The sequence below is a fragment of the Mycteria americana genome, chromosome 1 (genome assembly GCF_035582795.1).
Source record: "Mycteria americana isolate JAX WOST 10 ecotype Jacksonville Zoo and Gardens chromosome 1, USCA_MyAme_1.0, whole genome shotgun sequence".
Classification (NCBI taxonomy): Eukaryota; Metazoa; Chordata; class Aves; order Ciconiiformes; family Ciconiidae; genus Mycteria; species Mycteria americana.
In genome coordinates this window covers 204843137-204871058 of record NC_134365.1, presented here as the reverse complement: position 1 = coordinate 204871058, position 27922 = coordinate 204843137, and the positions used below count along the sequence as shown (strand labels likewise).

At 37.1% G+C, this 27922-nt stretch overlaps 1 protein-coding gene across 2 annotated transcripts in view; it reads right to left on the bottom strand.

Annotated features, from left to right (window-relative positions):
- Nucleotides 1-3072: 3072 nt before the first annotated feature.
- The window catches only part of CWF19L2 (CWF19 like cell cycle control factor 2), an 85317-nt gene continuing 60467 nt past the window's right edge, over nt 3073-27922 (bottom strand). For both annotated transcript variants that reach the window (XM_075490999.1, XM_075491000.1), the window contains 6 exons: nt 15330-15542; nt 14070-14186; nt 9722-9877; nt 8255-8335; nt 5176-5277; nt 3073-4256 (listed from right to left, as the gene is read on the bottom strand). In XM_075490999.1, coding sequence (XP_075347114.1) covers nt 4116-4256; nt 5176-5277; nt 8255-8335; nt 9722-9877; nt 14070-14186; nt 15330-15542 — 810 coding nt within the window. In that variant the 3' untranslated portion in view covers nt 3073-4115. The remainder of the gene's footprint in view (nt 4257-5175; nt 5278-8254; nt 8336-9721; nt 9878-14069; nt 14187-15329; nt 15543-27922) is intronic.

The window sequence follows — 27922 nt, the reverse complement described above, 5'->3', positions numbered from 1 at the left end:
AGCTGGAATTAGAAAGAGAAAACATGCTTTAATGATAAAAATACAGATGCAGAAAACAGGAAATGCTGAAAAAAGTTTTGACCAAAGACAGAACTCTTAAGGGAACCATCAAAATGCTGCTTCTTTCATAGATGGCAAGGGATTTGTGATCTCTTGCCATGAGTGTTACTATTTATTTTAACATGTCATTTTCCAGTCAGAACTTGTATGAAATTTAAAACAAGGTGGTTGAACTCAGTATGTAAAATCCCACTAAATCACACTTGATTAGGACTCGGAATAACTCATTCTTTGGATTCATGAACAAACTGGGGGAAAAAAATCAGCCCAAACAGACCTAAGATTGAATGTTGCTATACTGATTTTCTAGCAGAGCAACAAAAATCCACATTGTTCTCTTTCAGGTACTTTAACAAGTACAAAGCAACAATCCACAACTGTTACACCAAAACTGCACTAAATGCAGCATCTCACTGCCTTACTCCAAAGGAAAACACAAAAGGAGAAGGGAAAAGCAAGTGGAAGATGGACGTATATGGGAACTACCTATCTGGAAGAACACCAGTAACTAGCAGAAAGCCTTGCTTTCCATTTTAGCCGAGTTTACCTCAGCTTACATCAACCTCATTGTACATTACCTCAGTTTACATCAACACATGACTTACAGGCAATCACCTTGACATCAGCCAACCACTGGTTATGGATAAGGATAATGATACCATGGCGGCTTTTGCACTTCATTGTGTAGCTAATGGTGTGGTACAAATTAATGATGCTTTCCTTCAATCTGAGCAAAAATAACAACCTCAAAATGTGCATCCTTAATATGAAGACAACTGCCTCATGCATCAGGCAGCTTTCTACAGCAACCGCATGGGCCTGGGGAATACCAGGTTGAATAGTACAGGCTGAGAAAAAGCAAAGAAGAAAGTGAACATCTCACAGGAGCCTGTTCAGCTCATTTTTCCCAAGACAGACCCAGGCTGGGAATCTTCAAGGTATCAGGACTTGAGGCTGCTTGACTATAGCCTCCATCCTGGTTCTCTCTAGAGAACTCAGTGGCAAACATAATGGAATAAAAAGCTCTGGAGTCTGAGTTCCTGCTCAGACCTCACCCAGGGCTTGATCAAGCAGCAGCAATAGTGCTGTGCTGGTGCAGCATGCCTTCCTTGAAACCACTGAAAGACCTGGAATGCAGGTGAGAGGATGCAATTCCTTCAGCATAGCAAGGAAATACAAAGGAGGGGAGTACTCCGAGTTGGAAAAAACTGACTTGATAGCAGGGAGACGTTGCATTTTATGCCAGGCACTGACCAGAAGAATAGCAGCACATATTCCTGTTTGACAGGGCAGTACATGGCTATTCTAGCACATGTTAAATTACACACATAGATTCACTTGAAGAGAGAAGTCCCTTCAAGTTCCTCCCCAGTTACACCAAAGAGTACATAGGAGCACAATTACAGCAATGTAAGAAATCCAGCCGTTGACCCTTGTTCTCCCTAAAGACACGTGAATTTACATTTTCCACTTCTTAGTGCCAAAAGAATTTAGGTATTGGGTATTCTTCCAGATGAAGGAGGTCTATTTAAAATATTTTAATATTTATAAGAGTAAGGACTGAAGTCTAAGCATACCATGCCTTCCACATAAGTGCCCTAACAAGCTGTGTTCACTCTCATGGCCTTATGAATATTTAGAGATACTTATGAAGAGGAACAGCTTAACCTGAAGATATGCATGTCTGGTCTGTGACCAACTACAAGATACTATTCTCAGTGTATGTGGTAAGCACAGTCTCCCATTCTGAAAATGTCTAATAGGGTAAGACACATTTTCCTGTATCACTAGCTTGAGATTGTTACCCTTACTCCATATTTCAGTGTCTTTTCTGGTCCAAAGAATACCAGTAGTTTTGCTGAAACCAGAATAATAAAATGTACACAGACCATGAGTCAGAGAGGAAGACTTTTCTATGTACAAGTTAGAGATCCTTTGTGAAGCACAGTGCTTCCATGAGGAACACAAATTTTGAGCAGAAGATATTTAGAAAAATTGCATCTCCAGCACAGCACTGGATAAAGGCTTTTGCGTGGCCTTAAAAGACAAGTCACCTCTGCCACTTGCCGGCTATCCTCCAGGGGAGTAGATAAGACTGGAGGCAACATATGCTTTCAGAGAAAACAATTTTTAGTCATGCTTTACACCACCAAAACTGCACTTCACCTAAACTTGCTTCAGCGTTACCGCATTCTACTAGCAGCTACTATTTCATGTCCTATTTGCTCTGTAATCTCCCCAGTAGCCTAAGGAAGATCAAAACTTACTGGAGAACAGTAGAACTGTCCCTTTTATCCATGGCTTGCTGGTGAAAAATAGTACAAATCGGACATTAAATCACCAAAATTATAATGACAGCTTACTTTTAAGTTATTTCTCTTGCAGTGACACAAATTTACAAAGATCCTACAGAAAATAATTCACAACACAGTAGATTTCTACCTCTACCAGACTTATTTGCCAAAATGGAAGGGGGAGGGGGGAAAAAAAAAAAAAAAGTACTAGCTCTTCAGGAAAGTTGCAAAAGACCACCAAGGGACTAGAAATGAACACTTATTCAATCAACCCTGTAATATTTAGTGATCCATTTCTTAATCTGAGCAGTTCACAATAGGTAACAGAGCTGTACAGGACAACGGTTCAGCAGGAAAAGAGCAGGAAAGACGTTGGGACACTTGCACGATGCCTTAACCTCTGCTATGCTAAGAGTCTTCCACTTGCCACTCAAGAGCCCTTCCCTGTACCACTGCAGTCTTTTGCTTGCAAGTTTGCACCCTTTCCCTTATCCACTGGGAGGATGCTGTGGCAATGTTTTGATCCTTGTCCTTCTGTCCTTGTCCTGTTCTCCCAGCTCTGCACCTGCAAAGCCTGAGCCTGCTATGTCAGGTTTCCCATGGAAAGTGATTGACGTTTATGCGAGAATCTCCCTTTCCCCCCCCTCACCCTTTCCTACCCCCATTTTGTAACTTTTACACAAGAGAAAAAACAAAACCTAGTGAATAACACAGTAGACAGTAGACCTTTAAATAGCGGACAGGCATTTCCCAGTGACATCCATGCACAAAGCTTGACAATCAGTTAATGTGCAACTCTTGCCTCTGATCAGAGTGTGCTCCAATCAGTGCTAACAACATCACAGGCAGGAACAACCAGCAGGGAGTTTCCCAACAAAAACTATATTGTTATTATCAGAAAAGTACTGTGGCGGACTGCCTGCCACACTAGAGAGGATGCCCAGGGGAGAGGAGTCAGCTCGGGAGATCCCTGAGATGATTTCCTTCTTTTCTGGCCACTGGAGAGTGTTTTTCCTTAAGGTTCTTCACTGCTCCTCTCTCTGTCTTTTTTGGGTTTTTTTTATTGTCATCATAAGTAACTGTTACCATTAAAGCTGTCATTTTGCCACCAGCTCTGGACTGTCACATCATCCTTTGTGCAACAGGTCAGCTTGAAAATACTACTTCATATTGAAAGAAAGCACAGGAAATGGCATTACATCTTGTGCAGGGGGGCAGCAGCAGGTTTATCGATCACATCATACTTGAACATTTGTATTACTGCAATGTCCTCAACTTAAAGAGCACAAGGACTCAATCAGAAATAATTTTCTGTACAGCTTCCTTCTGCAACAATGTATTTGTATTAATCAAAATGTTCTTAAAATTTACACCATTTTCTACAAAAAGTCACCATGATAATTAAGCACTGGCTCTATACCAAATACAGTATTAAAAAAAAAAATCAGTTGCCTCAAAGATTATAAAAACTCCACAAGCAGAAGCTACATTTTGAAGAATTCCAATAGCCACATGGATATTATTCTTTTGGCTCAGCTAAAAAATGAAAAACTAAAAACACTGTAAACTTGTGGTTGTCAGGTTTGCAGGTTCTTGTGATCCACACAGTGTCTAGACCAGAAACAGGTAATCAGCAATTAAACAATATCCTTGGTTTTAAAATATATTAGCAATACATAACACACTGGTGTTATTCTTAACATATGAAATATCCTTTAATGTAATTTATGGCTTATATAGTCCTTGACTGAAGGGACGTACTCATTCTTTCTTTTTGGTAAAGTCATATGGTTTCCACCACTGTGCAAACTGCAACACCTTCTTCCTCTGATCCTCAAAATTCTGTCTGATTCCTTTTCTCCAGAGCCGCGGTTCCAAGTCCAGCATACCACCAATTATTTCCTTTGCAAGTAGAACAAAGATAGATTATAAACGCAAAATTACCATATTACTTAACACTATTTTCCTATAGAATATTGAAATATATATTTTCAAATTATGAGATTATTTGTCACTGTTTTCTTCAAGTGCTAGTTATTAAAAATGGAAATTCTGAAAAATATACCAATTCAAAAATTAGAACTGTAGTTGTTAGATGGTTGCCTCAGCAAAATTCTTTTAAGTACAGCATAGCAAAGCACTGCATAAATGTCCTAACATTGCAAGACTGTTAATATATTAGTACAATTGCGACTAAAAGAAGTTCAGAAAAAAGAAAGCTGCCCGCTTTGCTCTTAACTCTTCTTGAAATGAGTTCTATTTCTCCCCAATCACTCTTAATGTTTTTGCAATATTGACTCTTTCAATAAATTATTGCTGTGACATAATAAAGAAAGGAAGACTTTATTGCAGCTCTTCCTGTATATACTATACTCCCTATACTATGGGGAGTAATTTAACCACACATGTATTATACAAACTCACAGACAACTCCTAGTATGTGTATGCACCCTAATTTATACAAGCAGAAGCCCGTGCACCTACATGAGAATATTATGGTCATGAAAACCCTCCCTTTTTTTTTTTCTTCTTCTTAAACAGATGCAAGTATTTTCCATCTATTAGACTATATGTCAAATACCTAGACTTCCTATTAATTAAAAAGAAACATGGATCTAGAATTACATTCTGAGTATCAGTCAGTGAAGAAATCAATTATTCCTTTATTCCACAGGCTGAGTTATGATGACTCACCAAGGAAAGCCAGCTAATAAATTGGGATAAGGTACATCAAAGTGACTGTCTGGCAGCATCTGTTTTAATTACTTAAATTTTACAAAATAGAGTATAATTGGTAAATTGATTTTTCACACGACAATACCTTTCCAAAGTAGTGAGGGAACTTGTGTTGATCTTCAATGACATGAGCAAATCCTCCTTGAAGGCCAAAGTCCACAGAAAAGTATGGTAAACCTTTAGGAACCTATACACACAAACCCACATTTTAAAATGTTTAACAGACTGTAGGCATTTAGTTAACCTCCCCACAACTTAATGAGTTTGAAAGTGGTTTTACAGTTGATAATATCACATTTTATTTTAAACCACCTCTCAAACCAAGCATGTGTAGTATAAAATTGCGACAGAGAAGCAGTAAAACAAACAGGCAAGGGGAAAGAACAACACACAACAACTAGATAAAAAGACAGTAAAAACTGAAAAGATGATTGCTGGGTGGCAGAACCTCCCAAGGACGCTGCTGCAGCACCAGTAAGAGACGGGGAGGGACCAGGCAGCAGCATGCACACTGAGCAAATGCCTTCCTGACTCCACACTTCTGAATTACATCGGTTGAGTAGAAATTTTAAGACAACCACCAGCAAGTTGCATTTATTAAAGATAAGGTGTTGTGTGATAACAGGATATATTTACCCAGACAAGACATTGACACTCAGGGGGGTAGGGGAAACACCTCTATGGAGAATACACTACCAGAAAACCCCACTACACGACTGGAAGTTATCATTAACTTGCAGAATCAGATAATTTAATAATTCAGTCATCCTACAGAGGAGATGCTGGTTATCCTGCCACAAGGAAAGACCCTTCAGTCTGACAAAGTGAGAAGTGGATTCATTTATTGCTACAGTATTGCAAGTAATTTCTGCTGTTTCACTGCAACAAGTTATTTCCCACTCTTTTAATTGTTGAGGATGTTCCTGTACAGGTAAGAATTACAAAGCCTCAAATTCATAAGCATTTCCTCTGCTACAGTCCAAATAACTGCACAATTTTCACAAGGCATGTCCCATATATTGCTTGAAAATTCACTCTAAAAATAATTAAGATTTAATAAAGAAGGGCAATGTAGCATAGCAAGAAACGCAAAACATTTTAAATGAACTAAAAAAACCCACATTAAATAAGGAAAAAATGGGTCAACAGGTGACACCTTAAGGAAAACGTCAGCTTTACGTTATGTGTGTCTAGCAATGTATTGGGTCTGGCTGGGATGGAGTTCATTTTCATCACAGCAGCCCATATGGTGCTGAGTTTTGGACTGATGACTAAATCTGATAACATGGCAGTGTTTTGGCTATTGCTGAACAGTGCCTGCTGCTAGGTCAGCTCTCCTGGCTGTGTCCACTCCCAGCCTACTGCCCACCCCCAGCTCCCTCGCTGCGGGGACCAGAGGGGAAAGCAGAGAAGGCCTTGATGCTGTGCAAGGGCTGGATGCTTAGGCTCTGACTCTGGACACCACAGTCCCAATTTCTGCACACAATCCGCCCATTAGATGATGTCTCAGCTATGTCTGACCCTCCTTCCAGGCACCACCATCTCCTAATACAACTCTCCAACTTCCCAAACCTCAGCTCGGTCTCTAAACTATACTTTCATATCTTCCTGAAGGCTACAGGCATTTCTTTTACTCTAAAACAATGTTAAAATCACAGAACTATGTAACAATTTACACTCAGATGCATTTTATTAATTTAAAGAAGTGTCATGACTTAATCCAAAAACTGGCCTACCTTCAAATGGGTATATAATAGTGTCACAAAATCATATGGCTAAGAAGATTCTTAAAGAAATCAAATGTCCTGATGCCCTACCATGTGTCAAGAAAATTATACTTCATTTATTTGTGACAGATATTGGCTTTCCCTGTTCTGAAACACCAATGAGCAGAAGATATAAAAAACATACTTATTTTGTTGTCTGTTTACATCCACCTTAAATTTAAAGTCTTCTCTAAGTCCTTGCTACAAACTAATTGAATTCCTTCTTGTCTGCACGCAATAGTGCTAGCGAACAACTAAGTACTATCTTCTTTAAGACAATCTCTTATATACAGAAAACTACCACCACATCCCATTTCAGTCTTTTCTTTCCTAGACTGCACAACCCCTAAACCAGTTTCTTTAGTTAAGTTTTCTAACCTATGCTCTCCTCTTTTGTAGCTGTCTTAAAATGCTGTGCCCAAAACCAGACCCAAATTTTCCAGGTGAAGCCTCACCACTCTGAACAAGGTGACCCGTAACTGACTCCCATTACATTTATATGACATTTCAGCTTACATGGCAGAATAAATTTTGTCTTTTTGCTACATTTGCTACCGTGTTGGTTTAGTTCAAGAGTCATCACAATATACAAAACCCCTCCTACTATACCCAATCCCTTACTCTTCTGCATTTAATTTCCCTCTCTGTCATATCAGACTTCATGTCTCATTATTAAAACCCATCTCCTCTTTCTCCTGAACTGAGATGTTTTTAGTGCAAAGGTGCTATATTTACTAAAAGACACTTTCAGAAATTAAGTATTATTACTACATGGTAGTGTAGTGGTGAAGTCTTTTAAGTGGTAAAGACTTTACTTGTGGTAAAGTCTATATACCACACATCTTTCACTTTAATATTAAAAAGATGGAACAATCTTTGAATGTAACAGTTTCAGCATTATTCCTTTAAGATCTGTGTATACAAAGATGTTTCAGTTTAGTATCCAGGAGACAGATAGAGTACTGTTCCCTTGTTTTAGAAAAAAAGACTTATAATGCTATTTATATTTTCGCTTCATAAACTTAGCAACACAAAAGTCTGTTCTAGGTCAGTGAAAAAGACACATCATATTTTTTCCAGGAAAGTAATTTGCAAATCTTTGATCTACCTTAATTCTTAAAGTTAATCAAGAAAATTATGCTGGTACATGTCCTCAAAGTGCCAGCTTTGTTCTCAACCAATGCTTGCAGCTCAGTCCACCTATTGTTGAAATAAATGGGAATCTTTTCCCTAATGTCAGTTAGGAGTTCAGTCAGACTTAGTTCTCATCATGCCTATGCCATCTCCTGATCCACTAATCTAATTGCATTCCCTTTCTTCTCTCTTTGAAACAGTTAACGAAAAAAGATGAGAAGAATTTGCTGAGAAATTCAGTGTTCAATACATTTCATCACTTACAGATTTCCGAATGTCTTTTGAAGAAAGATCAATTAACTTCTTGTTCACGGACCACTCTTCATCAGACTCCATTATAGCTTTCTGTAAAATCATTTTATCTAAATGTGAAAATAGTCCTTCATACAGCAAGCAAAGAACTAACTTTTCAATGTAATGAAGTACATCACACTGCAAGTACCAATTATTTCTTAACAAAGTAACTTTATTTTTGACAACCTTTCTGCTTTCCAGAACTTACTTACTTTATAAAGGCATCGTACAATATCCTCAAACTCACTTAATTCTATTCCTCTTTTTTTTTTTAAATTTAACTTTTCCTTGACACAAATTATCTCTAACAAGTCTCAACTAAAAGGTCACATTCTCTTTTTACTAAGCTCATACAAAACTTCTTATGAATTCATTACAGTATATTAGCCTTTTTTCTTTTTTTCTTTTTAATCACCAAGAGGAGAATCCAGCTTAGAAGGCAGATTGCGCTTAAAAACCTTTAAAGCTGCCTCTGTATCCTCCATAGTATGGAAGTGGGTATAGTGTAGCATAGTGTAGGTACCTTTTAAATTTCATTTGCTGTATATTTTAATGGTGGAAACTTCTGAAAGGAAGTTTTATGCATATGACATTGCATTAAATCTTGTACTTTGTCTTTTCTTTAGCATTCAGATAAAACACAAGTTTTATCAGCACTTGAAGCATAGCAAGGAAATCAACGAGGTAGAGAGTTTCAAATGTGGTAGAAGTTACTGCATTGCTGTTCATCATACTGACTGCTCCACTTCATCAAAAACCAATTACATTATTTATTTCCAGAAAACAAAAATAATATTTCAAAGAACAAATAAAATAATTTACTTATAAAAGGCAAATCATGATCCAGCTGCTGAAACCCAAAAGGTCTCAGTTCCAGGCAGAAGGTTCAATAAGCATTTCCTTACAGGGTCAGTGGAAAGAGATCAGAAAAGCTATAGAAGAAATATCTATCATGTTGTCTAATGTTCATCAGAGACCCAAGACACATGTAAAATTCGAGCCTACTGAAATAACTGGGGATGAAATATTATATATTGTTATTTCTTAAAACAGTTGGCATTATTTTCTCATTTTATGCTTGCCGAGGCACATGTATGGGGTTTTAAGTTTATCTACAGGACTTAAGTGAGAAGTATTGCAATCCTTACAGCACTTCAAGAAACTACAATTCTGTCATCTTCCTCCAGTATTTGTCAGTGCAGTCAGACTTGAGGCAACTGCACAGTGACATACAGCTCTTCCACTGACTTGAATAACAGAATTACCTCACAGGGCTTGTTTTAAGATCAAGGAATAGGATCAAAGAATGGATCAAGACGTAGGATCAAAGAATCCATCTTTTCAAAAAAGTACTTGAATATCAAAAAAAGTTTCCCAGAAATAGATCAATTATGATAAATACATTCAAATGACCTAAGAAAAAACATTTTCATGTACCTTAAAGTAGATCGGAGCCACATCTCCTACTTCTTTTGGAAGAGGAATGCATTCGTATAACATGTGATACCGTTTCTTCATACTCATGTTTGTTTCTAGGAACACACAGTCCAAGTCTTTAGCTTCAAACATTTTCACCAATGCATTTCTGAACATCTGTTTAAAGAAAAAAAAAAATTGTAATTTAAGTTAGCTTTTCAAAGCTTTCAGATATGATATTTTATATTATTTCACTAACATGTATTATATTCATAATAATTTCATAATAAAATGGATAACAGCAGCAATCATACTAGGAAAATTCTGTATTATTCAACAATTTAACATGAACTGTATTTCCTAAGATACAAAGATAGGAAGTCTAGAAAACTACTGTGAAATACACATTATAATTAACACTACAAACTCAGTTTTAATAAATACCACATATTTTTACAGTTGAAATTAAAACTATGTTGAACTTCATAACTGTGATGCTCCATAAAACAATATGGCTTTAACAGTAGGTCCCAAGCTTACAATTTCTAAGTTAATGTCTTGGCTTGTATTGACTCTAGATACCATTATCCTTCCACTATTCATTCAATTACATGGGTTTTTTTTAAAAATTACATTTCCACTAGGCATGCTTGACCTTTAAGGAAAATATTAGCATTGCCTCCAAAGAAAGCCATGGCTATAACCACCATCTTCACTGTATAGAAGCTAACCAAATGCAATACTGTAATACACCTGGCCTCAACGTTACCCGTTCCCCTTACAGATTACGTGCTGCACCTATTCAAAGAGTATTTCAATTTATAATTCTGCTAGCTCCAGGGTCAGGGCCCTGCACATACTCAACAGGCTCTGCAGCCTCTCGTACCTGCCGGGGCTCTGGCTGCCCATGCAGATGGGCAGCTCTGACATGGTACAGCTATAAGCTGGGATCAGACACAGCAGAAAAAACTGGGGAAAAAAGAGCTGTGAGAAATGGGGGCCTGGCCCCCTTCACTCAGGAGCTGCAATTAAGCTCAGGCCCTCACTTTTTGTCCTTGCCTGAGCTAAGTTTCAGGGATGCCTGTGCCCAGCCATATGCCTGACTGATCTTGACCCTGACTTGCGGACTTGACCTTGAACCTAACTCATCACTGCAGACTTGTCTGGCCATCACTGGGCTGTGGCTGACCCTGTCTACTGTCATGGGACCTGCTCTCTTCTCCTGGCTTGGGTACCATGGGACTGCGCCTTGTCAATGAGGTGAGTTCCCACACCTACCTTGCCCGCCACCTTCCACCCACCCCTGCCTTGCCTTCCCTGTGGAGCAGCCCACTCTTGCTGCTCCCTGACTCTCGGCAGTCGGTATTTGTATCCAAGATATGCAAAAGCATCATTCTACAGCTTACAATGTAGATGATGAACTAAATTATCAAGCACAAGGGATGATTACAGAGACTCATTCGGACTCATTTTCAAACGCACAAAAGATCTGACTTTGTGACAAGGTGAATGTTTCCGAAAGTGTCTCAAGATCTTGAAAACCGATTTTTAAAATTAAGACCTTTGTATTATGCGTGATCCCTATATCATTTCCACAGTGTAAGCCAAGAAATCACTGAAACTGTGTGAGCCTCATAGACCACAGGTACCATAGCTCTACAACTCACATAACTCATACGTTGTCCTTTCTGCATTAATTTTTTTTTCAATTAACAACGCTTAGAAGTACAAACAACACAATTAAAAGGCTAATCCCAACTAAAGGTTTAAGATTTCCTATCTTAATGTAAATGGAGAGTTGATGAATCAAACAAGCATAAGCAAATACACATTCATAAACAGCCGCAAGTACTGAACTAAAACAGATGGAAAACAAATCACTACTAGGTTTTCAATGCAACAGGACTAGAAATTGAGCTCTCTTCTCCCCACCCCTTTGTCATCTTGCACAGTATGAATCAAACTAAAAGTCTGAGAAACTTGGCCAAATATATATCTCAACCAGGTATTTAAGCTCTCCAAAGCAGGCCTTTGTGCCCTGAATTTTCCCTCACAAACAAGCTGCTCCATGCTGTGACAAGAAAACGCTACCAGCACCCCTCTAACACAACCGATGAAACACAGCTAGAAGATATTGCCCAGTGAATAGATCACTGTACCATGACTGATACAGGACTTTACTGCACAGAGCAACAGACAACTCGGAACTAATAGCTTGTTGTCTTCTCCCCCTCACCCCTGCCCCCAGACCTCTACTTCTGAAATACACCAAAGCAAGCAACTGTGGTGAGATAAGAGAAACATTAAACCAAAGGTTGGGAAGGACTGCTACTTACAGTTGCTACCCTGCAATATCAACTGAAATACAAATCCACTGAAAAGCCTAGAATATCTACAGATGTTAGCTAACATTTCCCAGACCATAATTTATTGTTTTTAAATACATTGCATTTTTCCTCCAAATTCTTAACAGGCCAAAATGTCAAGGATAATTAGCACTGGAAAGGACAAAACCATTCATAAGAGCACATAAGAGGGCTTGGCTTATGCTCGGATACACACGACATTGGTACATGTAACAGTTCAGGCAATACAGAACATGTAAAGATTTATATCTTTTCATATTAAAAATATTACATGCATATTTACTTTGGCAAGTGAGCATATCAGTCTAAAACACACAATATGTTAAATTCAAGTGCCTGAAGGCATACAGTGTTAAAGAACCCTTCTTGCTTTATTCCAACATATCTTAAAAAAAATCCCAGCAAAAATAGTTAGCTAAAACATCTGCTCAATACAACTTTTTATGAATATTTAAAGTGTGATTTTTTTTTCCCCCTCAATAGCAATATAAAATATGGCTCTGGCATCAGAAAGTTAGTTTAGTCACTGAGTAAATGTACGCTTATACTCCTGCTACAGCCTTCCAGACTCCTCCTACTGGATTACATAGAAGCTGAAGAAAAAAAAAAAAAAAAAAAAATCTGTGTCCATCACCTCCCAAAGTACTTTGTTGCTAAGAAATGTTTAAACTGGCTATGAATGTATTCACAGGGTCAATGGATAATGGTTTTACCAACTAGCTGCATTTTCTAGCAAGGAAAAGACTAGTGTTGAATACAGGAACTGCATTTGCTTATCTTTTCTTTATCCTATTTTCCTTCTCATACAAATTTAGAAAAATTATCATCTATTTAGTTAAAAGAAGTTAGGATAAATAGAAGATATAGAATAAACATATTTATCACTTTTTCCCATGCTCTGTTGTTCCTCCTAATCCCTACTTGTTGCACTTATTTGCTTCTTATCCAACTTTCTTAGGCATTTCTGTCATATACAAAAGAACTCCTTTCCCTTCCTGCTTGGGAGGAGCATAATTTACTAGGAAACACTGTATAAAAATTACATCAGCCATGAAAATCAATGTGGGGAGCAAATTTGGAAAGTCAGAGAATCCATCTGCCAGGCTTGAGGCAAGATCAATGTTACTTAAACCATTTCAAATTCATGAATTAAGCTGCTTTCAAATCTAAGCAACTAAGCCCTTCTCTAGTCTGAAATCCTATCCAGTATTTTGATATAAGAGGTTGCAAGTTGTTTTCCCCTTGTAATAATCCTGATGGGGCAGGGACACCAATCACTGTCAAACTCTTAGGGAGAACCTTGTTATGTTCCTCCCTTGATTTTCCTTTTCCAAAGAAAACAGAACTCAAAACCTTCAAAATGTCTTCGTAAGAGAGTTGGAAAGCATGACCCATCATGCTTAGCACTTTATTCTAATAATTATTTTTTAAAAAGTAGGAAATTGGATTCTTACAGGGACCTCACTGATTTGAAGAAGAATGAGATAATTCTCTCTCAATTGACATCCACCCAAAACCCAGATTAGCTTAAAAAACCTGAAGATATGTAAACAACATATCTTCAGCTTGTGTTTCATTATAAATGAACTTTCTGCCCTGACAATCCTTTTCTTTTCCTTGGCACTCCCAAGGAAATCCTAACTGCCAAAGCAGTTATTCCACTTTCTGTAAGGGATCAGCTGTACCTACATCACCCCCATGAGATGTTCCTCTACCCTGGTTTGAAAGACCTCCAACAGCAGAGGTTCTGCAGCATCCCAGGCATCTTTTTCTAGTGCTTATAAATGAGAACTTTCCTTCAGTGTTTACCCTGCATCTCCCTTTTACAATTTTTGACCACTAATTTTCATCCATAATGCGACAATGTTCTGCCCCTTAGTGGAATCAGAAAAGAGCTGCCAGGCTGGAAATTATGAAAACAGGTACTTATGACAAGTATATTATTATTCAAAACAATATTTTTTTACAGAAATGTTAGAACACAAGACGGTTTCTCATTTGACCTGGATTTCTTCCCAGATGTCTTCATCCAAAAGAGTGGCTGCAGTATGGTGCTGTAGAGGGGCTATCAGGCAGTGACCTTCAGTAAGGGACTGGTTGCTTGGTAGAGACAAGTATACCTACAAAAAGCGAACAAAAACTGAAGTGCCCATTTTTCTAGTGTTAAAAACCTTCCCATTGCTAAGGCTAAGAAATACATCATTTGCTAAAATTCAAACCAATAGAAGCCATTACCTTCTAATTACAGCAAGGTATTAGTAATTTTAGTGTTTTTAGGTCCCATTATCCATCAGTAGCTCCAATGAGCTAGTAGTATGCAGACAGCATCTCCACCAACAAGGCAGTAGTATCAGCCTTATAGGCCAACCGGTATCCAAACTATTATGAAATCACACTGTTTAGCCCATTACAATACATTTTTTAATAGAGATATATATATCTGTATGCATTTTTAATAAAATATAATATATACAAAAATGCATACAGATATATCTATTACATATATAAACACATATATATACACACATACATATACACACAAATACGTATCTGCATGCATTTTTAAATATATATACACACACACATATATATATATAATCTACCTATATAAAAAAATAAGTGCAGTGTACCATAATACGTATCTATGCATTTAATTCCTTGGCCTATAAAAAGTTTCAAATCAAGTGAAAAACATCAATAATAAGTGAAAACTTTGGAGAAAGAATGACCAAAAAAAGCCTATACTGAAGCATTTCATATGTCATAAATCCAAATATTTATGCAACTTTTAAAAGCATTAACAGAACCAAGAGGGTTCCCCATACCAAACTTCTGTTTATTTCAAAGTATTTTAGGCTTTAAAATGGAATGCTCCACTTAATTTTCTTTTATCATTGAGATACAGTTCCTCACCAGTTCAAATTTCCTCCAGTGCAGTGTGATTTAGTATTCCACAAATCCACCTACAGCCTAATCTCTGCACTCAGATCTTTCATTATTGCTCCTTTCTTTCACAAATCCACAAATCTGAAGTTCTGATATCAAAGATTAGCTTTATAATTCATGATAGATTTATATCTTTTTCTCCCTCACCCTTGAGGAATTTGTGAAATCAATTGGAAGGGCAAGGAAAATAAGATGCAGAACAATAAATCATTTCATAGAAGCAATTTCATTCTTAATCTTAGGCACTCTAACATTAACACTTCCTTCTTTTATTTCTTTTTTATTTTTACATTTGTGTTAAATTGCTATTTTCTTACCTTGGTGCCAATTGCAATAATAAGATGTTTAGAAAGTTCACTGCTATCAAAGCAGTATGGGCACTTTTCCATGCGTGCAGCAAGCTGCTGGTGCTCACGTATTGCTTTTCTTCTTTGTATTTCTTCCTCTTCCCCACTGCGTGCTCTTTTGGCTGCTTTGGAAACAAACATGTCATCCAGAGTGTAGTACTCTCTGTCAGTTTTTTCCATGAGCTGAAAAGATACACAGAAAAATTGCATGTATATATAAATAAGCAAGAAAAAATACTTAGCTCTTTGTAGTACCCTTTATTGAGAAAAGCATAAAGTATGTAAGCATTAGCATTGCTTCCTTCCATATGGCATCTGCAGCACATGGAATCATCAGGTACATCTCCTAAGAGCAGTCATACACAATCTTAGACAGTATAGGTGTTAAAATACAGATGTGTGACAGCAGTAAGAGTGTATTACCATATTCCATCTCAAGTTAAGGGCTAGGTATTTCAATATTATCTCGACATAACTTCAGCTTTAAATGCACAATTTTTTAAATCATATATTATCATATATTTTATGTCGGTCTTCCCCCTCCTCCTCCTCCTCTCCTATTATGACTACCACTCTCCATTAAATCATCTCTTGTGACACAACTAGACCATGACTCTGCACCTCATAGTCATATTCTGTGAAAACATGCCAACAGTTATGCTTACCAAGTGAACAGTACTAAGCCATTTTGTGAATAAAAAAGTCTTTGTCTTCAATATTTAGTCTTTCTTGAGTGCATCTGTTGCTAGATATGGGTAACGAACACAACTAGCACATTACCAGAAACAAGGCTGAATGATCCACAGGGTTTTTTGTTTGCTCATTAATTGCTACATTTTACTTAAATGTGCCACATTTAAAAGGAAACTCTGAAAATACTAAATTTGTTACGAAGACATGCTTGAGGGTCAGTGGTATCTTACAGGATCTTAATAGTGCAAACCCACACAAACTGGATACGTCTCACCTACACGATATTTGGGAGGGATGGAGTCTGTAGATAGGAACTGGAGGAACTGAAGGTAACACAAGGTGACAGAGGACACGTTAAGAAGGTGAGCTTACGGCAATAGCAGCAAGAGACAATGAACAGAAAGGAAAGCAAGAAAAGTATGGGGGTCGTGAGACCCAAACCCAAATGACAAGAGATTTCACTAAGCTTCATAACTCACATCATGCTTTTTATATATTACATATATATAATTATATATATATAATCTTCTTTTATTTTGATGACAAACAAATCCCATGATATCTTGCCTAAATCAAGACTTAGCAAGTCTCGATTGTAAAGATTAACTTTTTAAAGGACTTAGGAAAGTATTTCCCCATTTTCTGCTTTGGCTGCTCTACATGACTTTAAAATTATGTGCCATTAATACCCTAAACGTTCAACACATACAGCTAGAGCAAATGTAAAAAGCATTCAAAATAATTTTTTCAAGTTTTTCCTCTTGAAATGAAATCCCAGTGCTGCAATACTTTTATGCTATACTTGACTGTAATTTTACCTTGAATGGTTTCAGTAATCTCCTTATCAAAATGACAAGGAGAAAAAACCCAATACACTATACAGATTTCCTGATATTGGAGGTGCTGGTCCTTCAGAGTCTTGGCAGATTTATGTATGAGTAGTTTTGCTCCAAGAATTGCTAAGGAAATGGTAGAAGTGTCTTCACAAGTCCTAATATATTTTAGAATACTGACTGGGGTAGCCCTAGCAAAGGACTAATGTTAGCTGAAGGCATTTTGAAGGCATACTGGCATAATTGAAACATGGTCTCCAAATAAAAGAAAATCTTCCAGATATCCCAGGTGTAGTTTGTGTAGGTAATCTGATAGGAGAAGACATTAAGACTTTATTTTGTAGTGTAGATAAGTAACTTTCCTCCCCAAAACACAGACGACAGCTCTTGCTTTTCCTGAACACTGCAATTACCTAACACAAAATAAGTGCTTGAAATAAGCAGGGTCTAAGAAAAAAGTTACTTTAAACATTTCAACCTACTTGTGCAATAAGCAAAGCCTAGTCATTAATAATTCATGTCCAATTGGATGCTCTTCAAGCACTATACCCTTCCCCTGCTGAAGAAAACCAGACAAGGACAAAGTGGAAAAATGAGGGGTTATTTTTTTTTCCCCTTTTTCACACCTTTAAGGAGAAGATTACGAGAACCTTTATTCAAGTCCTAAGTCTAGCACATCAGTGCATAGTGCCATTATATTGCAGTTCTGAGACAAAGAGACCAAGTTACAGATGGTCACCCTGTCCCTGAATCTTCGTTCCTTGCCGTGTTTTGTCACATGCTTTAGATGACTTTAAAAGAGTGTTAAAATGGGATATATTTTCACCTCTAAAAAACAACAGTCATGGAAGGAATAAGAATTTCTTTGCAACTCCCATATTACCACAGTGTCCTTCCAACATACCTCAAAAAAGTTCAGGAAGTACAGAAACCTAAAACACAGGCAAAAATATCATCCAGCAAGAATTGTGTATTCCTACTGAAATAAGATATGATATGGATATAAGTGGGAAAATCCATTCAGCAACGTTTTCTGCCTTAAAAACAAACAAAAAACTTCTAAAGACATTTAGTCTGCAATATTGGAATAGCAGCAATGAATATCACTAACACATTTTTTGCCAGTAGCAATTAAAAAAAAAAAAGTATTTTTAAGTGCATTAATTCGTTAAATATGATTACCCCTCAAATCCTACAAATCCTACAAACATCAATGTGTCAGAACTGAAATAAAATAAAATGTAGCTGCTACCATGGCAGACTAGACAGTACTCTTGAACTGCTACTCTAAATATGGGCCTTTTTGAAAAGGTATTTGGGAAGAAAATGCAAATTCTCTTCCAAAAAAATTTATACTCCTACTTTTACAATAAGGTGCCCAGTGTGTTCTGCCAATTGCATTATTTGGCTATAACAAAATCTCTCCAAACAAGTTAAAGGGGAATTGAAAGAACAAGAAGAGAGTGTTCTCCAAAATGCCAGAAGGAAAGCAAGTAATCATTTAAAACTGATTTCTTTCATACATATCTTCTTCCATACAAAAGACAGAGCCAGTACAAATCCAAAGAAGGAACTATGCTGATGTATTAGATTCACTGGAAAGCTGCTGTTCTGCACCAGCTGAAGCATCACACCTGTTAACCATGCAAGTCAATGCATTCTGGAAGTTGTGTATTTAGTTCCCTCACTGTGCTGGATGCTGTGCTCGCTGTATTTCAGGTGCTGCACAGAGATCAGAAAGAAGCAGGTAGTCACTTTTATATATCAGTTTTAAGTTGGGTTGTCCTAAAAAAACATCACCGAGTTGCCTAAAGTTAACATAAGAAATTCAGACATCTATAAAGACAATGCACCTGAAGTCCTTGTTTCTACCAGACAATGGCCAAAACCAAGAGCTAACCTAAACTGATGTTCTCGTAAGACAGATCGTCTCCACAGTCCCTTGTCTTCTCTTTCCCATTTACTTTTTTGTTCTGGGCTCATTTGCCACATTGTTCCTTTGTATGCACCCTCTATTTTCCAACTTTTCCTTCTTTTTTGGCAAGCACTGTTTAACCAGAGAATACACAGGCGGCTTTAGGACTCTTAGCACCAGGCAAAATGACACAGCCTCCTACACCTCGCAGTGTCATTGTACAACTGTGAAATTTCTACCATCCATCTGACAGGGGATCCATTTTCCACAACCAGGATGCAGTTTTGGTTTAACCCTGTTGGTTAACAGGGACGGTTAACAAGTTAACAAGTTTTGCTTGCCCTGGCCCAGAAAGGCCTGTAATACACAAACATTTAAATAGCAGCCAGGGAAGACATCCAAACTTCTTTCAGGAGCAGATAAAAATCATCCTTAGGGCTCTCATTTGGACACATCTAATGTGTGCAAATGTGGCCAAAACCCAAAACAAGGAGAGAGATCGCTAACCATTCAGCACAGGAATTCAGAAAGAGATCAGCATCTGACTATGCATAAATGAGAATGATTTGAGAGAGGGAAAAACCACAGTGTTGTATTTGCTGATGAAACCCTTAACATTATAATTAGCATGAATAATATTAATATATTACATTAATAATTTCAGTATATAACATTATTTTCATTTAAAAAATGATGTCTTTTTTCATTTTTTACATTACTGAAGCCATTAGGCACCTTGGCATGGGGCTACCCCCGAAAGTAACTCTTGTAGATCTGTGTCAGGTATGCCCCAGGGTCAGCCTTATTTTTCTGCCAAGCGTTCAGACTGGAACTATATCTCATAGCTCGTGGAACTATATCTCATAGCTTAATTTTAAACTGATTCTGTTTTTCTTATTGCTACAGTAAAACCCCTGGAGTCTTATACACTGCTGGCTGCCTACACACTCCATCTGAAGTGTGCTGCATGCTGTGTCTCCTATCTCTCCCTCTGCTGCTATTACTTGCTCTTTGGTGCACCCTTTCGAAAGAAAGCCCTACTAAAGAATTTAATATCATTGTGATACTGAAAGGAAACCTCAAGAGACAGAGCTCCTAATCATCAGGGATTATTCCTATATAATACCCTGAGTACACTTTTTTCCCTCTTCAAATTTCCCCTGAAATTTGGGGATGAAACAGGAAATTCCATTAAATGCAATTAGCACAGTAACAAAATATACCTGCATCTTTCTAGTGTGGGTTATTTTCAGCTTTTTTGTACATGTACTTTTCTGCTTATTTTCTTGCTCTATTTTGTATGCAACTGTTTAACTTCTGCTTTTCCTGTTTTCTCGCTAACGTAATCATAGTTAAAGTTACTTCCATATAAGCTAATAAAAGTGCATCTGCTTAGAAAATTTGTGAAAAAAAGTCTATAGATTGTATAAAATGTATCAGTTTGGTTTAAAATTGTCATGGCAACACTGACGTCTTCAACTTTAAATGACAGAGTTAATATTTGTGGAATGTTGTGCTCATAATATATTTTGGGAAGCTGCAATAAAGAAGAATAAACTATTATTTTAGAATATAAACCTGAGTGACATATGAATACATCTCATACATTTAAATTTATTCAGCATTTAGCACTTACTGTTTACAACAAAATCACCTCAGAAAACAGTCTTTCTGATCTCAAATAGCATTTGCTCAAGCCAAATCAAGGCAGAATTTTATCATGTTCATTTTATTACTACTCCAATCTCCCTACGACCGCAAACATCTGAATTCGCAGGTTTAATTCAACATATAATTCAGCATATAGGCATTTCCCAAACCTATCATCCCAGTGAAATAAATAATATGTTAAACACATAGTATCAAAGGATTTTAACATGTCAACACAGAGTGCTTTTAAGGCCTGTGACGCTGACAGAAAAATATTATGAATCGTGTTGATGAGCAGGGTAGTTCAGGATTACCTTTGAGCAGCAGAAGTCAAGCAATAAACAAACAGCAGAGTACTGCTTAATGGTTAGGGACCACGCTTATTTTTGCTTCAGTTATTTGAAATGAAAACTGTAGATTTTGCTGAAATTAGTTATTAGGACAGATAAAACTTTATATGCAAGTCAATGAAATGAAATGTAAGCCAAACAAAATAACTTCAGCCACAGAATTCTGCTATTAAAAGTGTGATTAGCGTTTAACTTTACAGTTATCCCTGGCCATAACTTAAATGCCTAGAAAAGACTGTCCTGCACAAGTCTTCACTTGCAACATATCTTGTAATTTTAACGTAATTCACGAAGAACACCAAATGCTTATGCACTCATTTAATATGGGCTGCGTCTACATACACAGTTCCTCCTGTTCCAAGGTTTTCTTTCCTAATCCAGCTGTCACTGCTGTTGATTTGTTTCCACATGCAGGAACAGCTTTAACTTTGTGTCCACAAAATATACACAGAATGTTGTTTAGTTCAGTGCATTGAACTGAAACGTAGTGTAACGCAGAACGAGGTGTTGGAAATTATTTTCTCTTGGGTTTTCACGTTAATTTTTTTACAGTAAACTATGCATGTGTGTAGATCTTTAAGTAAATGTAAAAAGCAACAGTGCACCAGAGCTTTGTTAGAGTTTTATCATGTCTATTAAATACTGTGCTAGAACGGCTTCACCATGTGAAGAAAGAAGAAAAGGTTTATTACGTAACAGTAGCAGCAGCAACATTCTGCTTTTTTCACTTTAGCTTTTAAAATGTTTCTAGACTATTATTTTGGTCTATGGTGATGGAAATGAAAAGATGTGCCACAGGTAGATTTGCACAGCAAGTAAAAATGATAAGGCTGAAAGCAATTCTCCATTTTACAGACTTCAGAACCAAGGAAAGACAACATGCAAATTCCCTTTTTGAAAACCTGTAATACCAGCATACCTCTTTACTAAATCCATAAATGAAGGTCAGCTTTACAAATATAGTTCTGTATTTTTCACTGTTTAAATTCGTGTTACGGATTACTGCACAGATTGTTAAATAAAATGAGTTTATGGCCAAAATGTAAATGGTATTATGAACAACACAAATTAATCTTTCTCACTTTCTTGTAGTAAAACGTAATGAAAAAGAAAAAAAAAATGCCTTAGTAGAATTTATGTGTACAAATAGAAGGTAATTTCTATTGAGGTAATGTTCTAGAAATCAGTCTTTATACACCCACAAGCATCTATTGACATAAGTGAAAGTATTACATAAATCTTCACAGTATGAATTTGGGAAGATTGAACTACTTAAAACAGTCAAGGGCAGAAGGAACTACAGACAGGGTACTCAAAGCTATCAGTAGTGAAAACCTAAGACTTCTCACATATTTTGTACTCTAAAACTGGCAGAGAAAAAAAAAAAATCCGTTTTCAAATATTTTGTTGACTTTTTTGTATCCTGTAGTCATGCTTCTGAAGCAGTGAGAACCCAATCTGCTTTCCTAGCAGAAGAAAGAAAAAAGTAGAAATACAGTAACTTCAAACAGGTTTTTTTTTCTTCAGGTGTAACAGTGAAATATGAAAGAATCAGACTTTAAGGCCTGCTTTTTTCCATATATCAAGAAGATTAGTGTTAGGGTTTTAATTTTTGTTTTTTTAAAAAAAAAAAAGCTTTTTCACCACTGAAAACTAAAGATTTGAGGTTTTTTCATGATGTTATAAGTTTGACATAATAGCATGCACAGGACGGCTGTGGAAGAGGCTGTATTTCAAACTGTTTGAGATAACTGACATCCACATCAACCTGCTGTGAATAGAAGCCAGAAAGTAACAGGAGATAAGAGCCTCAAGTACAACAACGATGCATTAGAACCATGACTAGAAAAAGAAGAATGGGCAAGAAGGGCAATGGGCAAGAATGGGCAATAAATCAGAACTTGCTTTTCATCTAAATTTAAAATACAGGCTCAAGAGGCAAACAAATAGCAAGGAGATGGCATATTCCCTCCATCTGATCTCGTGGAGTTCTTGAGAACAGGAAACTTTACAGGTGGGAAAAAGACTTGAAAGGAAGAGTATGGCTTGACCTCAACAGATGTTTAGTCTGTGAATCTGAGTGGGAGTCAGGCATGAGATAACATCGTATAGACCTTCATTTGCCAATGGGATTAGACAGAGGTTTCATGGATATTTTGGGTCTACGTACTGACATTTCTTCCAAGTCTCATTTAAGAAAGTAAATCCTTTTATGAATTATGTCTTTCTATTTCAACATCCCCATCTCCCTTTACAAAACTGCAATTATGTCATTATCTTCAGAGATGCATAACTAGCCTGTATATCATTTGAAATACCATTAAAACACTAAATATCGGGAAAGTAACATTCATGTGAAGCAGAGCATTCAGCTGTGCAAAAGCTGGAAAATACGCTGGTCTGTCTTTCTCATTCCGTTCCCATTCATGAGAGCAGTGCCCATTTCCTCCATCCTCAACAGCTGTGTGGCTGGAATTTTCTTTTTGGCATAGTCTAGCAAAGTGATAAAAGCCCTGGGAAAATCCATGAAGTAAATAACAGTGCTGTAGTCTACATGCTTAGCAGTAACCACGGCTGGCCACAGCCACAAGTGCATGGGGAATTACACTGCTGGCTGGTCCAACATCATGGGAGCAGGAGCAAACACGCTGCACAAGACTGAGGTGATGACGACAGGGAGGGCTTAGGCTCCTCACTTTCACAGTGGTAAATTCACACTGAATTAAAGGTGGCAATAAGGGTGATCACACTCCATAACTGAAGAGCTGTAAGGACTGGAGAGCCACCTTACTGCCAGACACTGAACATTCACTGCACTGAACAAGATACAGACAATATGGAAAAATAATCTGACCATAAGATAGAAGCTCTAAACAAAACAAACAAACCAACCAACCCAAGAGACACATTTGGCCATATTATGGTAGCAGAAGCTCCTTAAGTTTGTAGTCTGACTTTTCTTTCTACTTGGCTGAGCAGCCAGCAATTTTAAGACAACTGACAAATGCAACAGATAAAAAAAAATAACCAAATTTCTTTTTGGTAATTCAAACAAGTGTTGGTTTATTTTCCATTCAACCAGAAAGAGGTATCCAACTGAACCTAAGGATGAGCCACCCCTCAAACATCCATTTTCCCTGGAAATCATGTTGGCATTAGATTTGACGTTATTACTTATGGAAGCAAAAACAACACTGTAATGAGAAGCAATTGTGCAATAGAGATCCTTAAAGGAAGGTTGTTGGTAAAAACATACCCTATATTTCATTCTTTAAAAGCAATTGCCTTGTCTGCAGTGGATAACTTCTTGTATCCCAGTAGCCACGCCTAAGAAATCACAACAATCACTCAACAAAAGTAGCTCAGACTGATAAAATGAATGAAATTATTCATCAGAATTTAAGGGGTAGGATCTCCCTTCTCCCATCCTAGGTAGGTTATCATTTATAGACTTTCAGCAGTTTCCTCCCACCGCTCTTCTGAAAGATGACAGATTCATTTTTGTGGATTTTTTTTTTTTCCACTTCTCAAATGAAGGCACAAAGAGAAAGTAATTTGTATGTGTCAAATTTGTGTACTATGTTATCAAACTAAAACTGACAAGAGGTTTGGTTGCTAGACTTCCTGCTGGACGTAAAATCACCTTGATGAATCCACTTAGGAGAGATGCAAGATTTTTGAAGATTGTCTCACTGAGCCCCCAGATCATAATGCAGATAGTCTCTGTAGTATAGATTTATAAAGTACATTAAGAAACCATCTAGAATATCTGTGATCACAACCAAATTTTTCAGACTGCTGCCAACACTTCAGCATTAACACTGATCTTGCAATGCTGTGAACAAGAATGCCTTCTACCTAAAGACGTAGAAAACTCAGGATGCCTAGGAGACAGTTTCTTAATTTAGGATCAAGAAACAATCACAATCTGGAGAAGACCATCACATTTTGTGGTGACAAGAGATGGGAATCACCTGTACAGAAACTACTAAAAGCATTTCAAATTTTAACAGAGAAGAAAAACTGGCATCTATGATGCTGCTTTTTATGAAAGCCAAACAAAAATACCTTCAAAACCTAAATGTGACATTTCATGGGACTGGAGGACTTCAGTACCATGAACTAAAATTCAGAGAACTAAAAATCCATTGCAACAGATTCCCTGTAGAGCCGAAAGAGAACAACCTCATCTTGAATAGTAACTGACCAAAACATTTATTTTGAGCACATGCTCCAGCACACTTAGCTAGTAAATAAATAACATGGCTCAATCTTAAAAGATTAGTCAAGAGCTAGTTATTAATTCAAGAAGCTTGTTCTAATACTGTGACGTACTGCATCTTTGCCTAGTAACAAAAAAGAAACACAGTACGTAGCATCAGACTCAAAGCTTACTGAAGTCAGTAGGAACTTCACAGCCTTCCCAAACTAAAACAAAGCAGTTGCATAAGCCAGGAAACATGATATATTCTTCTAACATTATTAAGAAATTTTATCCTTACACAAAACAAACAAACAAAAAAAGAAGCTTTTAGAATGAAACATACTAAACTCAGCTGCTCACTCTAACCCAGTGTGATCATTTTATGTTGCAAAATCAATCTCCAGCAACGGCTAAAACTTATGGGGAAAAGCATAAACAAAGCATGTAGAACTGACACTTCTGCTACACACTTGCAGCTCTCAGCATTTCACTGTGGAAAAATCCCGAGTCAAAAGCCTATCTAGATCTCCCTATTTAATATTTACCAATGAAACTGTACTTCACAAAGTCACTGTATCTTTTTTCCTCCCACTCACAATTAAGGCCTCCACAGCATCTCATGCTCTACAGCACGAGTTCTACAATTTCCTTCTTCACTGAAAAAAAAAAAAAAAAAAAACCAAAACCCTCCTTCATGTTAAATTCTGCTCTGTGACCACTTCACATATGAGAAACAAAGAGAGTTGTTTTCTATTAAACTTTTATGCTAAGTGTGTGTTCTAGTCTACCAGCTGCCTTTTTCCCCCCAGCTGAAGAAATTTTGCTTACTGAGGTTTTGTTCAAATGGCCACCATTCTGTGCCATTGACACAGGGTATGCTTTACAAGCTTGGGTAGCATTCAAGCTATGGGTACACCATGGGTGCACTATAGTAGCCTTGTATGTTTTAAATTGGTCCTAAATTCCCTTTTTTCACAACCTCCAAAATTCTATTTCTCTTTTTAATCACACCAGCACTGAGACGATGTTTGCAGACTCGCAATGACTCTCAAATCAAGCAGTAACAGCCTCTTGCGGTACATGCGCAGTTACGGCTTCACTCAGCTTCACGATTACCATCATTTTGCATTCATCAACCCTGACCTTCATCTGAATTTATTGCCTTGACACTTAATGGTGGGATCTCTTTCTCCTTATTTGAGAGGTCTATAGCATAATCTCCTGTGTCTGAGCGAGACATCTTAATTCCTTTTATACCCATGTCTTTCAGATGGCATTCAAAATAGGACAGATGACTCACACCACTAAAATACGTATCTCTCTCCAGCAACTCTCTAAAGTGAATCTTAAGAATCAGTTCAGATATAAGTTTCACAATGTTAGAAAAATCCCAGCTTTGTATTTTGAAATTCTACAATTTACAGTGACCTCTATTTTTGACAGTCCTGAATAATTACGTAACAATAACAAAATGTCAGGCCATAAAGTATCCCTTCCTCCAGATGGTTTATGTATGTGTTGAACAGAAGAGATTCCTGATGAATCCACTGGTAACCTCCTTTCATAATAAAAAAATAACCATTTACTCCTGCCCTCTGTTTTATTTTTAAAGATTGCTATTATACTTGAATCTTCTGTTGCTCAGGATGAATAAAGATTACGCTCAGCAGTTCATAGTTCAGCATGTCACACCTGACTTCTTTCAGACCACTTAAGTGAGGACCATTCGGTTTTAGTCATTTGTTATTATTCATCTCAAATTCAAGCTTCTTTTTAAAATAATGGATCGCTATAAATTTGAGCTAAAATTCATTTTACTGACACTGTTAACTTGAGTCAGTTTTTCACTTTATTCCCTGTAAATAGCGGCTCATGCAAAAGAATCACTCTGACCTCATTTATAGAGGATATTAATGCAAATAGTTCATTAGTTCTTCTGGCATGCACTTATCTTTCCTAAATGCTCTAATTATACCTTGATCAGGTTTTTTCAACACCACATTCCTGCAGGCTTCTTGCTTCCAATGAGTTTAACTCCTAGTTTTACACTTTTAGCAAATGCAAAATAATCAGTTAAAGTAATTCCCTCAGGATAACTTTTCAATCTTTCTTATCAAAGTTTACTTCTAAGGCTGCTAGGCTTATGCTCTTTTCCTTTCTCCTTACTTGGATATGACAAGTACTTTTTAAATAATGGTTGGGTTCTGGATTTGATTTTTCTTTTAACCCCCAGAAGCTCTTTTTTCTTCTGTTCACTCACTCTTGGATTTATTTTTATATAAAAACAATTAAATAAAGTTTTATCCCATTTTGGGAGGGTGTTCACTCCCTTGGAATGTTTTCACCAGTGGCATACATGTGCAATTAGCACTGAGTATTAGAGAGTCCCTCATAACCTGCAAGCATTTTCTCTTTACAAACTCATTTTAAACTCCCACTAAATAGACTCCACATTTCTTCATAATTGCCTCTTTATAGAAGTTAAACACTATATTGTATTTTCCTCTACTGTATGGATGCAGAAGTTCAGCTGCCAAAGTTCACCCTCACTTGTACAGAATCTTTATTTTCAAAACAGCCACATACTGAGCCAAGCCATTTCTGCTCCATTCCTAAATGGATCAAATTTCACCATTGTCCCAGAATCCTTACAGTGCAAGTAACTAAAAACTTTGAGGAACTGGCTGCAGGTACAAGAATGCTAACCAAAGATGTTACGCATACAGGATTTGGTTTTCTGTTTTCTTCAAATTCAATAATTATAGCTCATGCCTTTTAGCAATAGATACAGATGATAGAATGGGAGATGAGGAGCCACAGAAAGGAAGTAACCAGGGATATTCAGTCCAACCCCCAATTAACATAACTATCCATAAACCAAAAGCAGAGAGAAATACCAGGTAAGGAGGTACCCTAAA